This window comes from Tupaia chinensis, unplaced genomic scaffold (assembly GCF_000334495.1).
Source record: "Tupaia chinensis unplaced genomic scaffold, TupChi_1.0 Scaffold144472_1, whole genome shotgun sequence".
NCBI classification, from domain to species: domain Eukaryota; kingdom Metazoa; phylum Chordata; class Mammalia; order Scandentia; family Tupaiidae; genus Tupaia; species Tupaia belangeri.
In genome coordinates, this window is record NW_006204331.1 from 1,079,466 (window position 1) to 1,093,267 (window position 13,802).

Sequence of the window (13,802 nt, forward strand, 5' to 3'; positions counted from 1 at the left end):
CGAAAGCCGCGGGGAAGGGCCCCAGCCGGTAGCCCCGTGCCACATGGTGCGGCTGGCTAGCAGCGTGTGGCCATGTGGCAGAGGGTGCAGGGCACAGCAGGGTATTGGAAAGATTGGGTGAGAACATGGCCTGAATGTGCAGGACCAGGAGGGCGGTAGTCTGACTGCAGCCATGCCTGAGTGCGGGCCGGGGCGAGAGCGACCACACTTGGAGTCCTGGGTTAAAGTCTCCACAGACCCCTCAGGAGAGCCTTGCTCTCTGCGTGGGCCCTCAAGCCCCTGCTCAGGGTAGCAGCTCCCCAGCGAAGGTGGCGTGCCTGCCCCCAGCGCGGGCCCTGCCCTCTCCCCACCTGCCCTTCTGTCCTGAGGTGGCAGCTTCCTCTGGTACAGCTGCACCTTTCTCTGCACCTCAGGGGGCCGTGGTACTTGGGCTCAGTGCCTTCTCGGTCCTGTGTGGGCCCCGCTTCCCCAGTGCCCACAGGCCCCCAGCAAACGAGTGGCTTCCCACGGAGCCCCACGGCCCAGCTTATGCCTGGCTGGGGCTGCCTCTGACCTGCCCTGTGCATCCCTCCCAGAGTAACCTAGGTGCCATGCCGAGATAGGGCAGCCATAAACCAGTAGGCCTTTGCTAAAGCAAACAAGCTGCTCCTTGGTCTTCTAGGAGGTGTTCCGTAAGTCTACTATCTGGGTTTGTGCTCTTTAAATAACAGTTTATCTAACACGAAGCAATTACAAGTGCTACAAGGCTTAAAAAGCGATCAGGTTATCAGCACATGCAGTGATTCGTTTGGTAGCTGGGCCCAGGCCAAACAGCCGGGGCCTCTGGCTGTGGGGGAGGGAGCTGAGTGCCCAAGTGCCCACGTGCAGTGAGCCAGCAGTACAATGCCCAGGGACCTCTGTCCTGCCCACCAGCAGTGGGGGCCAGGGTGGTCCTCACCGGGCTGCTAATGGTCCACTCTGGACTCCCGGCGCCCCTGCTCTCCTCTCCCGGCCTGACTCCCCTCCAAGCCAGCAGGTCCCTGGTGCTGACCCAGCTCTTCCTTTTTAAGTTTATTTCTTCCGTGATGGGGGAGGGACACCCAGCAGGGTCTAACTGCCGAGGCACGCCCAAGGGCAGAGGCCTGCGGTCCGCCAGGTATGTGCGGGGAGGTCCTGGGGCGAGGGGAGACTTCCTACGGCGTCTGTCCTGAGCTCGTGTGGCTGCCTGAGCACGGGGGTGTGCTGAGGTCGCTGCTGAGTGGACGGGCAGGCGACCCTGGGCCCTGTCCACCCTTCTCCACTCAGAGCCGACAGCTTTTCATCAGGGTTGGTTCTGTCTGCTTGTTCCTGTTGTGGAGGGACATAGCCACTCAGGGGGCTGGAAGCCCTTAAGTGAGGTCTGTGAGTAAGCTTATTTTCAACAGTGTGGCGAGCCCAGTGGCTAGGGCACTTCCAGGCTAATAGTCTGGGGTCACCCTGGGGAGCCCAGGCCCGTCCCTAGGCTTTCCTCTGGGGAGGGCAGGGGTTGCTGGGAGGAGAACAGTGGCCGTGGCCATGGCTGCGCCCCTCCTAGCACCACCCGCTCCCGTGGGTCCCTGCAGGCTGTTTTGGAGTGAGCGGAAGATCACAAAGGCCAGGGAGTGGTTCCACCGCACCGTGAAGATCGACTCTGACCTGGGGGACGCCTGGGCCTTCTTCTACCGGTTTGAGCTGCAGCACGGCACTGAGGTGAGGCCCTGCAGCCCCAGGGCCCGGAGGTGCCTGAGCGCACAGCAGCCTGGGCCTCATGGCTGTTCTCTGGTCACAGCCTGTGCTCAGATGCCTGTGCCTTAAGCAGTCTGTGGCGTGTTTGAGTGAACTGATGGCCAGGAGGCTGGGGTCTGTCCGTTGGCCAGAGCCCAGGTGTGGGCAGCAGCAGGGGTCTCCCAGAGGTACATGTCAGTCCAGGGACCTCCCAGACGTAGCAGCCAGGCCCCGTGGGCCTGCATAGACATGGGTGCTGTGAAGGCATGGTGCCCCTCTCCCAGAAGGGCTGCCTGGACGGGCACATGGACAGAGCTGTGCCTCTTGGGGTCCTCCACGGGCTGCCCTTGTCCGCTGTGGCTAGGAGCGGCCTGGGTGGGGCCCTGAAGGCCATGTGGTCCCCCCCAGGAGCAGCAGGAGGAGGTGCGGAAGCGCTGCGAGAACGCCGAGCCGCGGCACGGGGAGCTGTGGTGCGCCGTGGCCAAAGACATCGCGGTACATGTCAGTCCAGGGACCTCCCAGACGTAGCAGCCAGGCCCCGTGGGCCTGCATAGACATGGGTGCTGTGAAGGCATGGTGCCCCTCTCCCAGAAGGGCTGCCTGGACGGGCACATGGACAGAGCTGTGCCTCTTGGGGTCCTCCACGGGCTGCCCTTGTCCGCTGTGGCTAGGAGCGGCCTGGGTGGGGCCCTGAAGGCCATGTGGTCCCCCCCAGGAGCAGCAGGAGGAGGTGCGGAAGCGCTGCGAGAACGCCGAGCCGCGGCACGGGGAGCTGTGGTGCGCCGTGTCCAAAGACATCGCCAACTGGCAGCGGAAGGTCGGGGAGATCCTCGTGCTGGTGGCCGCCCGCATCAAGAACACCTTCTGATGGTGCAGCCCCGGGCAACGGCTGCCCAGGCCTTCGCTCTGTCTGTCCTCATTAAAGGTTCTGAGTCGGTCTGGTGACCTGCTGACTTCCCTGCTGTGCTCTTGCTGCCCCCTGGGCCTCCCACACCGCCCCGCGGTGGCCATGGCCATAGCCGCTCATCTGGACGGGAGCCTCTGCCCTTCGGAGGAAGCACTGTTGAGTTGCAGTACTCCTGAGATGTGGGGGAAGGGAGAAACTCAAACCTGTCAACAGGTTGGGCAGAAAAGGGACTGAGCCATCCGGGATGGAGGTGCCGCCTGCCAGGGCAGAGGGCCCAGAGCCAGCCAGCTGGGCCATGCTCCCTGGGCAAGGGGACTGTCTGGAGGCACACAGCCCAGCTCTGCCCAGGGGCCTTCCTACACGGCTTCCAGGCCCCTTAGGGTGGGTATTGAATTAAAGTTACCAGTCAGAGCTTTTTTCTCAGTTTTATGGATAAATTTTTTTTCCTAATTAGTCTTTTTATATTTTTTTTTAAGAGATTTTTGCTACATGGGAACCAGCAGTTAGCGTAATAGCTATGTCTGGACTCTCCCACATAGTCGACCGCGGTTCGCGTCCTGGACCCGGTGGCTTAGAACTCACGCCGGGCACGTGTGCGTGCACGCCCAAGATCCCGAGAGGAGAATGGAGAAGGGATGGCGTTGTGACCATCCCCCCTTGGGGTGATTTCTCGCTTTCTGTCTCTATGTCTCTCTCTGTCTGTCTGGCGAGCGCACGTGCCCTATAGCGAAAACCTCTCCAAAAAAAAAAATTTTTTACTACAGTGTGTGTGTGCTCACCAGAGAGACAGAACCTGCCCCCCCATAGGATGGCTGTGTGCAGCCCCTTTTCCCCCCAGTCTCCTTTTGGGGGGCAGGTTCACACACACACACAGCCAGAGTGGGTCCGAGACTCGACCCATGGCCGTCAGCCGTGTAGAAGTCCAGCAACGGAACCACTACTGCCACCGGCAGGCCTGCTTTTGCTCATTTATAAAGCAGTGGTTTTCCCTGAAGTGCTTGTGACCGCCCTCATACCTGGGGCGGCTCATGTGCCCCGGAGTCCTGGCTGCTGCTCAGCCTTTGTGCTGAGTGGGTGAAGGGCCTCCCGGGCTCGGTGCGTGTGTGTGCACGTGCGTGCTCAGATGGGATCAGCCGGCTCCGGGTAGCCCGGTTGGGTAGCCCTTCAGACTCTCGCGCTGGAGAGAGGGTGTTGGCAGGAGGGGAGCCCATGGAGACCTGCTTTCTGGAGGACAGCTGTCCCCGTAGGAACGCCCCAGTGGGGGAGGATTCACCTCGCCTGTCAGCACCTGGGTTGGGGGCAGGGCCAGTGGGCCTGGGTCCCCCTTCTCTGGTTTCTGGGACCTGGGCAAGGGACCAGTCACAACAGTGGGGTCAGAAACTACTGACGGTTTGTACAGAGCAGGAACCTAGAGCAGGTCTGGCTCAGGGAGGCTCCCTGACCCTAGGAGTGGCCCCAGGGGCCTCAAGGGTGTTCTAGAGTGTGTCCTCGGATATCCTAGGGGGCTGTGTGGGGTCCTTGAGTTTAACAGTGAGCCCTGCAGCTTTTTGGAGTTTGAAAGCCACTGTCTCCTTGTGCAGACACAGGCCCTGGAAGGGGCAGTGACAGCGGTGGGGGACTCTGTACCCTGAATCAGGGCCTGGCTTCTGGGTACTTTTCTGACCTCAAGCCAGGCCAGGTGGGTGAGGGAGAAGTGCTCAGGCCTGTACTGTCCAAGGCCCTGCACCCAGCACTGCCACTCGCAGTGCCGTGTGCACCGCCTTTCTCGGGAAGTGTGTCTGTGCTCTTCGGTGCAGGGTAACGGTGAGCCGTGCCCTGGTTGCTCTGGTTCTGATGTGACTTCCCTCTGCCCTTGGGCTTGTGCTCGGATCCCCGTGCACCTGGCCCAGACCGAGACCTCCCGGGCAAGCCCTGCCTTGGGGTAACCTGCTGGGGGAGGATTCCCTGGCCAGGGCAACCAGGTCCCTGGGAGAGGCAGCCCCCAGCCCTGCACTGCCCTGTTCCCTAGGGCAAGGCCTCCCTGGGGCTGATGACTTCATCAGGACCTGCAGCAGTCCTGGGTCAGCTGGGACAGGGCCAGGTTAACTGAAAGGACTGGATGGGGTGGGAAGGGAGGGGCAGGGCTGTGTGGAGTGGCCTCCTTCCCTCTCCTGAGCCCTCCCTCTGCTCAGAGGAGCCAACTTCAAAAGCCTCCTCCGCCTCCTGCTCCTGCCTCCAGGCAGCCTGCTAGGGGAGCCTTGTCTGCTGGTGTGGGACCAGGTGTGGCTGCCCGAACCCCAGGACATGTGCGTGGCTCGGAGGAGGCGGGAGTGAGGGCCATGGTGAGCAGCTGCTGGGAGGGGCTCGCTGAGCGGAGGGTCTGGAAGGTACACAGCACAGGGCCCCCCTGCAGGCTCCTGTGTGCCCAGGAAGCCCTGCCGGTCCCTGGTGCAGCAGGCTCAGCTGGGGTGCATGTGCCCTGGCCTTTCTGGCCTTGGGGGCAGGAGTCCTCTGACATGGACCACCCTGTCCTCATGCAGGACTGAGCTGGGTTTTGGGCCAGAGGGTGTTCTGCAGACAGGACTTGGGGTCTCCCTGGGCGAAGTGGGTGCTACATGCTCCCTGAAGTGCCGGCACTTCTGGGCAGAGCAGGCGCTTGACCCTCCCACGGTGGCTGGGTGTGGAGCTGGGCAGGGTCAGAAGGGGCTAAAGTGGAGTGCATCTGCTCCTCTGGCCTTGCTGCTTCATTGTCCAGGCAGAGACGCCCCATCCCGCCCACCCCACCCTGACACCCAACGCTGGCGGGGGTGGGGTGCTGCTGGGTCAGGTTCCCCTGGCAGCCTGGGAAGCCGAGTCTTGTGGTCCTGGTCGGTTCACACGATTAACTTTCCAGCCTGAGTCAGCTATAGCTCCTTCAGGGCAGGTTTGAGGCGACTGGGGGCCAGCCAGGCTCCTGAGTGGCTCCTTTTGGGGTGGGCAGGGGCATGATGTGGGGATCCCCTTCCACTCCGTCACCTCTGAGGTTCCCCCCAGCCTTCCCCTTCCAGTGGGGTGTGGCTTGAAGCGTGAGCCCTTGCCCTCTCCCAGCTGGGTTGGGATGCAAGAGACCCTAGGTCCTGGGTGTCCTTGAGCCACCGCCGGGGCGGCACATTTGTGCCTGGGCTTCTGCAGGGCAGACCGAGCACAGTGTGTGTCCCCAGTGGCCCACACCCTCGGAGAGCTCAACTCTGGGGTGCGGTTGGGTAAGTGGCCCTGAGAGGCTGTCTGGGGGCGTGGGTGCCATGCTCCCCCCATCCTGGCTCTGCAAAACCGGCTGGGTCTCGTCCCTCCCATGCAGCGTCCCCTCTTCCTCCTGGCCCTTCAGGGCTGGGTGAGTGGCCTGTCCAGCCGTGGTCACCACTCTGGAGTGTGGAGCTGTCTGGACTGCAGGCCTGTCTGTTGTCTCCTTCCCTAAACCAGGCAGGGACCTACCCTCCCAGGCCCTTGTACGGAGCCTCGGCTGAATGGTGACATTTTTGAACATTTGTTTGCTGTGATTTCCAAGCCACTGGGTCCAGCACCTGAACCACTATGTGGGCATCCTGCAGTTTCTCCACCTCCCTGTTGGCCCCATGGTGACACCTCTTCATGCAGGCTCAGACCCGGGGGGGTGTGTGTGGGGGGAAGCAGGGGTGCCCTGCGGCACCGCACCTCTGCTGGGACCCCGGGCTCCAGTCCCAACCTTGAGCTGGTGTCCCCTTCAGGTGCCCCTCAAGCCCACACTCTGGGCACTCCTGCTGGCCCTGCTTGGGACCGAGCCCATAGACACCTGGCCTCGTGCCTGCAACGTTCCGGACGTGCTCCGCCACTACCGCGCCGTCATTTTCGAGGACCTGCAGGCTGCGGTGAGGAGGGCCGGAGGAGCTGCAGCCGAAGGGCCCTGGGCAGGTCCCGAACACCATTCCGTCCAGAAAAATCTGACTGGAGCCGGGGGTCCTAGACCGCAGGGACGGCCTGGGGGCTCCTGCGACGCCCAAAAGGTACGGAGGAGGCGCCCCCTTGCAAGCCTGCCTGCTCCCTCCCCTCGGAGCCTCCCACTGGGGCTCCGCCCAGCGCCCTCGCCCTCCTCTCTCCCCTCTTCAGGAGCACGGTATCCTACAGTCCATCGCGTCCCTGGGTCGGACTCTGCTCTGGGCGGGGGCCGAGGGCCGTCGTGGGGTCCTGGAGAAGGCGGCACGGACCGTGGCCTTGCGCATCGAGGCGGTGATGCGGCGCCACTGCCCGACGTGGCGCCAGATGTGGGACCCCGAGTCTGCGGGTCCAGGTCGCCCCCTCCCCACGCAGGGCCGCTGCACCTCCCCTCCCGACCCGCTGCAAGTGAGCTGCGTAGGGCGTGCGCGGGGCACGGTCCGCACCCGCGGGCTGCCGGGTCCCTTGCAGCGGCGCAGCCAGCCCAAGACGCGGCCTGCCCGGGTTCGCCGAGGGCGGAGGCGGCTCCTGCTGCGCGCCCTGGACGCCGTCGCCACCTGCTGGGAGAAGCTCTTCGCGCTGCGCGCCGCGGCGGCCACCGGGGCTCCTAGCCCGGCCTGGCGCAGGGCCTGAGAACGAGCCTCCGTAGTTAACGTCGTGTTGCCGGCCTCTGCGCCCCCAAAGGTCCAGGACTCAAAACCGAACCCCGCCCGACCAAGGATGCACCCAGGGGCCCGCCCTCCACGCGCTAAGCGAGGCCTCAATAAACAGCTGAAGCTGCGGGTTCGCTTCCTTTTCCCTGAGTGCGCCCTGGGCTGGCCGGGTCTGCCCGGAGGGCTGCGGACGTGGGCCTCCACTCACAGCCGCACCTGGGCCCGGCGGCGGGTGGCGCTCCCAGCCTCGGGCAGCAGGGGGCGGCCGGGGGCTCGGGGAGGCCGCTCCTGCTAGTCAGAGGCTCCCGACCGGGTGGAGGATGGGGTGGTAGACTACTGGCCCCACATGGGGCTCTAAAACGTTGTAATATCCGTCCTGCTCCACTCGCGGCCTGGACGGGGTGGAAACGGAGGGGAGGGGAAGCTTGGGCTTGGCGAATTGGAGCAAAACAACCGGATAAAGGAAACGGGCCTGGGGGAAGCGGAGCAGCTGCCCTGGCTGTGAGCTGGCCAAGCCATTTCCTGCTGCCTGAGGGCCAGTGGTGGGGTTGGAGCTCCAGGCACGGCCCCACCTTCCTCTGAGGGACTGGCCAGGGGCCTGCTCTCCGCCCTGACCTCCGGTCCTGGAGAAGTGGGGCAGCAGGGCTCCCCCCTCCCGGGGTCGCTGTGGCAGGCTTGCCTCTGGTTATGGTCAGGCCAGGCAAGTAGGAGAGCTGAAGGCCTGGTGGTGGGCAGTGGGCACAGGGGACACTGACCCAGCTCCCTGGTGTGCGCTACATGTCACCTGCCCCTCAGGGACCACTGCCTGCTTTACAGAAAGGGAGGCTGAGGCAGGCCATTCACAGAACCACTGGACCTCACTCCAGGCAGGGAACACACCTGTGTTCACACGCAGAGAGCCACTGCTGACAGGCTCCCGCACGCTCCTGCAGGCCTCCGTGGTCTGGTCCCTGGGTCGCATGTTCCATGGGGCTCAGTGGGCAGGTGGCAGGTGTGCAGGGACAGCCCGAGGAGGAGGGTGGGTGTAGATGGGGAGGAGCCTCAGGCTTGCGAGAGAGCTGGTGGGCCTGGACGTGGGGTCGGGGAGACCAAGGTGCCTGGGTGGGAACTTGTCCTTCATTTGGGGACCACTCATGGGGGAAGGAGTCCAGGCAGGTGGAGGAAAAGCCCAGCTTGGTTGGAACAGGAGGGTAGGCTCTGGGCGTATCTGTGCGTGATGGCCAGTGTGTGCCGGGTGTGGGCAGGAGGGGTGGGCCTTCCTCCAGGACCCACTGCCCCGCTTTCCCAGGACCTGGAGGTGTGCTCCTCTCCTGCTGGCCGCTGGACATGGCTTCCACCCAACCGCAGAGCCCTCCTGCTGGCCCTGTGACTGCGAAAGGTTCATGCAGAGCCTGCAGCCTCCTCAGAGTCGGGGAAGGCCAGGGACACATGCTGAAGCCTTGAGTCCCGGGATGAATGAGAAGTGGACACCCTCTAGCTCCTCCATGGAAGGACCCTACCTGAGGGGCCTGGGGGCCACCATCCAACCCACTACAGGGGACAAAGTGTCCTTGTCCAGGACGAGAACACCAAACCAGCTGAGTTGTGGGGACAGGTGCAGGGCTGGAGGGGAGGCTGTGGTGCCTGAGATCTCCCCTCTGGGCACAGAGGCCCCCATGTCCCCTCACAGCCCGTCTGTGGCTCCATGAGGGAGAAGCATGTGTTCGTCCTGTACCAGGCAGCTCCAGGTGGGTGTTCAGTGGGTGCTGGGCCTGCCCAGAGCCAGCCAGAGATGGAGAGAGACTTACCAGGAACAGAGCACTGTCTACGGGGACAGAGCTAGGTCTCAGGTGACTCCCGTGGGAGACCAGGTCATGTGACCTGAGCCTGGTTCTTTCTCTGGGAAACATGGGTTCTGGGCAGTAGCACTCATGCAGCAGTGACCGTCACTCACTGCTTCCAGGGAGGTGCGGGCCGTGCCAGTGTGGCGGATGGGGCCTGTGGGGCCTGGCCAGCTTGTGAGACTTCCCAGGGCCCAGGAGCCAGGCCCCCCAGGGGTGGCACTGTGAAGGAGGGACCACAGGCTTTGAAGGGAACCTCCGCAGACCCGGAGGCTTTGAAAGAACATCTGGAACTCGGGAGACCAGCAAACTAAGTCCTTGGATTTGCAAAACCAAAAGCTGATTCTGATTTTGCCACTGGCGTTTCCCGCCCTCATGCTCTTCTCACCACCCACCCGTCAGCCACCGCCAAGGCGAGAGGGCAGCAGCTGTCCCAGCCCAGGCTGGGAGCTCTGTGCGCTGGTGCAGGCGGGGAAGATGGTGCTGGGTGCCACCGGCCCAAGCCTCGCCCAGCACAGACACAGGAGCTGGGCCACAGTGGGAGGCAGGGTGCTCACGGCCACTGTATGCCTGGCCTGGCACTGAGCAGACTTGAGGCACTCTGGACCAGGAGGCCAAGGGGGAAGCACCTGCTTCTGACCTGGAGGATGCCTGGCCTTGAGGGCACTCTGCCCTTGTGTGCAAGGGTGAGTGTGGGGTCTGGAGCCCTGCAGGTGCACAAGGACGCCCCTGCTCCTGCTGTGGCTAGCTCAGGAAACAAACAAGGCCCCCACCCCAGGAAGTACATACTTGGGGGGGGCAGGTGGGAGGCCCATTGTCCCTGCAAGTGGCCTTCTGGACCCTAGGGGAGGCTCAGGGACAGCCCCCATCCTGCCTACCCCTCCGCCCCCCCAGAGACCCGCTTTGTAAACACAGAAACAGCCACCACTGCCCGCATTGAAATCTGAAATCCGGAAGAGCCAGCAGGCAGGTCTCTGGGGCTGTGTCCCTTCCGATTGTATTGACAGACCTTGCCTCTGCCTGGAGGGGACACCAGCCCAACCCGGCTGAGTCTTTTGCCTCCCCAACAGCTGTGACGTAGCTTGGGGCAGAGGGAGTCAGGGCTTCCCGCCAGGTGAGCAGGCCCTGGCTCTGGGCCTTCCCTGGCGCCCCTGCCCGGCCCAAGGCCAGGGGTCGAGGCTGGGGCCGGAGATAAGCACCAAGCCCGCCTGCCGCTTCCTGCACTTCCTCCCAGCCCTGCTGCCTGAGCTGCTTCCTGTTTTCTCTGCAGGCGGGTCAGGGCCGTGTGGGGTCGTGGGAGATGGGGTAGGGTGAGTGGGGAACCAGAACAGGGTCGGGAGACAGGCGGGTCCAGGCGACCAGGACTAGTTGAAGGCGGGCTGCTGAGACTGAGGAGGAACTTGGGGCTCCCACCTCCCCAGACCCCAGCCTCCCACTCTGGGGCCTGGACTGCAGCCTCGCCCCTGCCCGGTCGTGGAGAGCTGTGTGGGGAGGGCTGAGCCACCTCTGCACAGCCTCCTTTTGCGAGGCCTGCCTAGGAGCAGAGGCCAGCCTACCGGGACTCCTGGGGACATGTAGCAGGTGGGCTCTGTGGCCTGCCGCTCGCCCTGGTCACTAGAGCCACGTCTGTGTCCACAACCTAGCACACGTGCTCATAGCAACATTGTTCATAATTGCCGATTTGCCCTTTGGATACTGAATGTCCATCACGGGCCGGCTGGCAGTTTGGTGGTTAAGGTGGCTGGATCCCATATATTCGACCCGGTGGTTCAAGTCCTGCACCAGGCAGCCTGAAAAACATGCAGGGTGTATGTGCATGTGAGTGTGCCCAGCATCCTGCCAGGAGGAAGGATTGGGACATGGCCCGCCCTCTGGAGGGCGCTCTCTCACGTCTCCTCTCTCCGTCTCCAGCAAGTGCTCCCACCCTCTGTCAACATTTTAAAAAATCAAAATAAAATAAATAATAAATGTCCGTCAGTTGATGACAAGGTAGGTAAAACATGGCATGTTCTGAGCTGCTGTGATGTGGTGTGTGGAGTGACCGGAACACACACACGTCGCTGGTCCACGTGAGATGTCCAGCAGAAGCCCAGAGGCCAAAGCAGCCTACTGGTTGTCAAGGGCAGGGGCCGGAATGAGCCGGAGCAACTTTGAGGCGTGGTCCTGGCCCTGGGCACAGGAGCCCCTGCGCCGCCCACGTGTGAGGTTTATGGGGTGGACTGTCAGCCGTGGTGGGCTTTCCGGAGCACCGTGGAGCGACTGGTGGCTGTCAGGTTGTGGCTGGGGGTGTGGCTGTGTGGTGTCACCACGGTGTTCAAGGTGATGCCCATGCCTGCTCTCAGCCCCCATTGTTCCTGACCTCCTCCCCTGGGGAGGGTTCAACACCTCACCTGGTCAGCCCAGGGACAGGCTGGGTTTCAGGCCTGTGGGAGGGCAGGGGCTCAGCCCCCAGATCAGACCCTGGGAAGGAGGCAGACAGGGCCTAGAGGGGAGAGGTGTGACCCTGCCACCCTGCAGAAGCCACCCAGGCAGTTCTGCAGCTGTGCAGGGTCACATGGAAGGCCTGCAGCATGCAGCCCTGCCTTGGGGGGGAAACATGGTTTTCCCCAAGCAAGGTCTGGGAAGAGGTACTACGAGGAGACCCCTGACTCCCAGCACCCCTCATGCTGCTGGAACCAGCTGCTCTCTGTGGGAGGCCCTTGCATACTCTCCCTCTGAGCCTTCCCTGGGTGTCCCTAGCCACTGGCCCTGGAACTCACTCCAAACGGAGCCTCCCACTCTTTCACTCTGGGGAGGGGCTTCTAAGGAGCAACCTATGTCCCTGCCTCACACAGGTGGCCGTGGTGCCACCCCGCACTGCCCTGGCTTTGAGGGGCAGCTGGGTGAGTCCTGGCTGTGACAATATTACTCTGGCCCTTCCTCTGAGTGGCATGTGGGTGTCTGTGGGTGCGGCTGCTTGTGGAAGCTGCTCACGTGGGCTGCTGGGAGCGTGTCTCCCACCTCCTCAGCTTGTCCATCTGTCTCTTGTCCTTGTCTTTGAGTTTCCGGTGTCTGCACGGATGGGTGGGGAGGGGCCCCAGTGCAGCTGCCCCTTCTTCTGCTTGAGCTAGGGTTCACCCCAGTTAATACAGTGCCCCCCACTTGGCAGCAGGCTGGTCCACACACAGGTTCAGCCAGACCTGCTGCACAGTGTCACATACACAGCCACCCACGCGGAGCTCTCACACGCATACCCACACACGTGCACCCTCGCCAGGCCCTCTGCATCTGTGTTCTTGGGGTAGATGCCCGCTCCACATGGGAGGCTGAGCCATGGCTTCCCATCAGAGCTGTGATGTGGGCCAGGCGCACACCCTGCCCCGGGGGCAGATGCTGTGGGGATACAGAGACAGGACAGTCCCCTCCCCTGAGGACACACGACCCTTTCGGCTTAGAAGCCCTGCGAGGTGTGGGGAGTGTGTGAGGGTTTGCAAGGCTCACGTTGGTGGACTGCCCCACTTCTCCCGAGCACCAAGGGCTTGTCCAGTGAGAGACCACAGAGGTGCTGGAAGACAGTGGTGCAGCAGGTGTCCGGGGGGAGAGTCGAGGTTGGCCTGGGCCCCTGTCCTGGTCATTGACCAGGTCAACCCTAGGGTCAGCGTGGTGTGACTTGGTGGGGCAGTCTCTGGGCCCTGACGGTTTCTGCAACATGGAGGTGTGAGCCCCACCACCTTCCCCTGGAGGTGCCCTTGTGGGCGTGGAAGAAGCGCAGAGGAGGCGAGGAGGAGCAGGGTGGCATGTGGACCAGTTGCTACAGTCTGACCCTGCTGGGCCTGAGTTAAAACAGGGTGGGGGGCAAGAGGGGACTGGAGACTGCGAGGGTGAAGGATCTGCACTCCCTCCCACCACCTGGCACGTTGTGGCGCAGGGAGGATGCTGCAGGCTATGGCAGGAGGCCAGGCTCCTAGGGCGTTTAGGAAGGAGGGTGTGGCCAGTCTCCCCACAGCCAGACACACGCACGTGTGAGGCGAAAGGCACAGTGCCCACGGTGCCCCGCCCGGCTCCAGGGGCCTTGCGCTTGCTCCTCCTTCACAGCAGACGTTGCTGCTCCTGGTAGGAAAACGCCTTGTGACTGCCATGCTTTTGACGAAAAAGCCATTTGGAAGAAAAAAGTTTAAAAGTCCGATTAAAAATTAAATATATTGTATTATGTATATAAAAAAGGCAAAGTAAAAAGTACAGTCTGCTTCTAGAAAATACACTGCGGGAAAAGGATTAGGTGCTTGGGAAACTTAACCCTGGCAGCCCCTGGCCTGGGCTTCCTGGAAAGGGCCCTGGTGTGTGGGAACCACCTTCCCACCCTGGCAGAGCCCCAAAGCCAGGAAAGTGTAGGGGTGAGCTGGGTGCAAGGCTGCGAGGTTGCAGGTCCCCTAAGGGGCTGTTGGTTACACGTAGCCGGGCACACAGCTGCGAGGAGCAGAGGTGAGACCGGCCGCGGTGACACAGGAGGGCAGCCGCAGCCTAGCCCGAGATGCAGGCGCTGTAGTAGACTGCGCTGCTGGCGTCGGACAGCGCCGATATCAGGCTGCTCTCCTCCGGGCAGGACATGGCGCGAGGGCCCAGTTTGGCCAGAGCCACGTGGTACGGGAGCCCAGCGGCGTCGGGCCGAGTCCGGCTGCAGTTGAGATACTGGTCGAACTCGGTGAGGTCCACATCCGCCCACAGGTCGGCGGCGGGCCCCAGCGGCTCGGTGCCCTCCAGAGGCTGGGCCTCGGGCGGCGGCGACAGCGGGCC

At 63.1% G+C, this 13,802-nt stretch overlaps 3 protein-coding genes across 4 annotated transcripts in view; 2 read left to right on the forward strand and 1 right to left on the reverse strand.

Moving 5' to 3' along the window:
• The window catches only part of PRPF6 (pre-mRNA processing factor 6), a gene marked incomplete at its 5' end in the record, with an annotated part of 35,345 nt that extends 32,678 nt beyond the window's left edge, over positions 1–2,667 (forward strand). Inside the window, 3 exon segments of one of the 2 annotated variants that reach the window (XM_014583664.1) lie at positions 1,581–1,707; positions 2,131–2,192; positions 2,500–2,667. In XM_014583664.1, the coding sequence (XP_014439150.1) occupies positions 1,581–1,707; positions 2,131–2,192; positions 2,500–2,590 (280 nt within the window). 2 annotated transcript variants of the gene reach the window in all.
• A 703-nt stretch (positions 2,668–3,370) lies between these two features.
• CUNH20orf204 (chromosome unknown C20orf204 homolog) lies at positions 3,371–7,310 on the forward strand. The gene is made up of 2 exons (XM_006167121.3): positions 3,371–6,627; positions 6,731–7,310. Exons 1-2 carry the CDS (start codon positions 6,220–6,222, stop codon positions 7,187–7,189), a joined length of 867 nt encoding a protein of 288 aa, XP_006167183.1. The 5' UTR covers positions 3,371–6,219; the 3' UTR covers positions 7,190–7,310.
• Positions 7,311–13,189: 5,879 nt separating this feature from the next.
• Positions 13,190–13,802, reverse strand: part of SOX18 (SRY-box transcription factor 18) — a gene marked incomplete at its 5' end in the record, with an annotated part of 2,124 nt that continues 1,511 nt past the window's right edge. Inside the window, one exon of the mRNA XM_027767726.1 lies at positions 13,190–13,799. Within this exon, the coding sequence (XP_027623527.1) occupies positions 13,530–13,799 (270 nt within the window). The remainder of the gene's footprint in view (positions 13,800–13,802) is intronic.